This window comes from Malania oleifera, chromosome 9, assembly GCF_029873635.1.
Source record: "Malania oleifera isolate guangnan ecotype guangnan chromosome 9, ASM2987363v1, whole genome shotgun sequence".
Lineage (NCBI taxonomy): Eukaryota > Viridiplantae > Streptophyta > Magnoliopsida > Santalales > Ximeniaceae > Malania > Malania oleifera.
Genome location: NC_080425.1, coordinates 28,054,116 through 28,055,260, shown reverse-complemented (window position 1 = coordinate 28,055,260; position 1,145 = coordinate 28,054,116). Strand labels below are relative to the sequence as shown.

The window sequence follows — 1,145 nt, the reverse complement described above, 5'->3', positions numbered from 1 at the left end:
CACCCAACTCATTCTTGAGGAGTCTTAATTAATTACAGATTAATTATTTTGATTTGTCCTCTCCTTTTCTCCAATTTACTTGCCACAATGCATTAAGCGCACAAATTCCGTTAATTCTGATGATCGATTAATTCTAATACTCAACGCACCTTTTCTTTCTTTTCTCCATATACTTTTCTTTCTTTCTAGTGCTATTCTGTTTCTTTAGTCTGTACTATGTTTCGCCATCCTTCAGCGACAAATTAGAAATTCATCATGGTGTGTTTAGAAAACAATTAAGCGATCAAATTCATATTTATTATGTGTTGCAACACATAGAGACTTCCGTTCATCTCGTCATCAACACATAAAATAATATTCATATTGTCAATGGTGTGCGCCCACACATCGCGCGCATCTTAATCAATAAGGGCGTTCTCCTATGTAATTTCCAGGAGGATAATAGTTGCAAGTCACGAAAGTATACCCATTATAACAAAGAACCTTAGCGCAACCGAGATCGGTAGACTGGTTCCAGACAACTTGAGTGTAGTGCCCACAAACTTGGTCAGGAGCACAGGTATTAGTGGCGTAGTCGTAGTACTTCTTCTCATCTACCCAGAGCTGCACCGCAGCTCCGGCGCTGCAGTCATAACTAGCTTCTGCAATATTCTCCCCGTATGGGTCTTCCGACGAGTGCTCCAAGTTGCAGTCGGCAGCCCTCTCCAGCGCGTAGTGTTGAGCGTAGGCAGCCACCGTGTCGTTCCAAACCATGGGCACAACCCCCACCTCCCCGCGGGCTGCATTGTGGGCGTCTAAGTAGTCTTGTGGTGAGTTTTGGGCAAGTGAGATGGGAGATGACATGCTGGTGAAGGCTACCATGAAGAAGAAATGAGCAGCAATGGTTGATACAATCTTACTGAACTCCATCTTCAATTCTGTTCTTGAAATGGAAATTGAACTGGTGTTGCTGCTGAAAATATTAGTGCCTGGTTACTAAATTTTATAGTGGTTGGAATACTTGAGATGTTGACACCTAACTTTATTTTTATGTGTACGTGTATGGGTATCCTGAAATATGCAAGTATAAAGTCATTTCCAAAATTTAATGGTCAAACATTTGTACTACTTAAATGGAACATATATGGTGGGCTGTAGGCAAAAAG

General features: G+C 41.5%; 1 protein-coding gene across 1 annotated transcript; it reads right to left on the bottom strand.

The window, feature by feature from the left end:
- Positions 1-393: 393 nt before the first annotated feature.
- Positions 394-928, bottom strand: LOC131164261 (pathogenesis-related protein 1A-like). The gene has a single exon (XM_058121312.1). It carries the CDS (start codon positions 907-909, stop codon positions 403-405), a length of 507 nt encoding a protein of 168 aa, XP_057977295.1. The 5' UTR covers positions 910-928; the 3' UTR covers positions 394-402.
- Positions 929-1,145: the final 217 nt, after the last annotated feature.

Excerpts from the sequence above, each read along its gene's own strand:
- LOC131164261 (XM_058121312.1), bottom strand. The coding sequence starts at position 909 with ATGGAGTTCAGTAAGATTGTATCAACCATTGCTGCTCATTTCTTCTTC.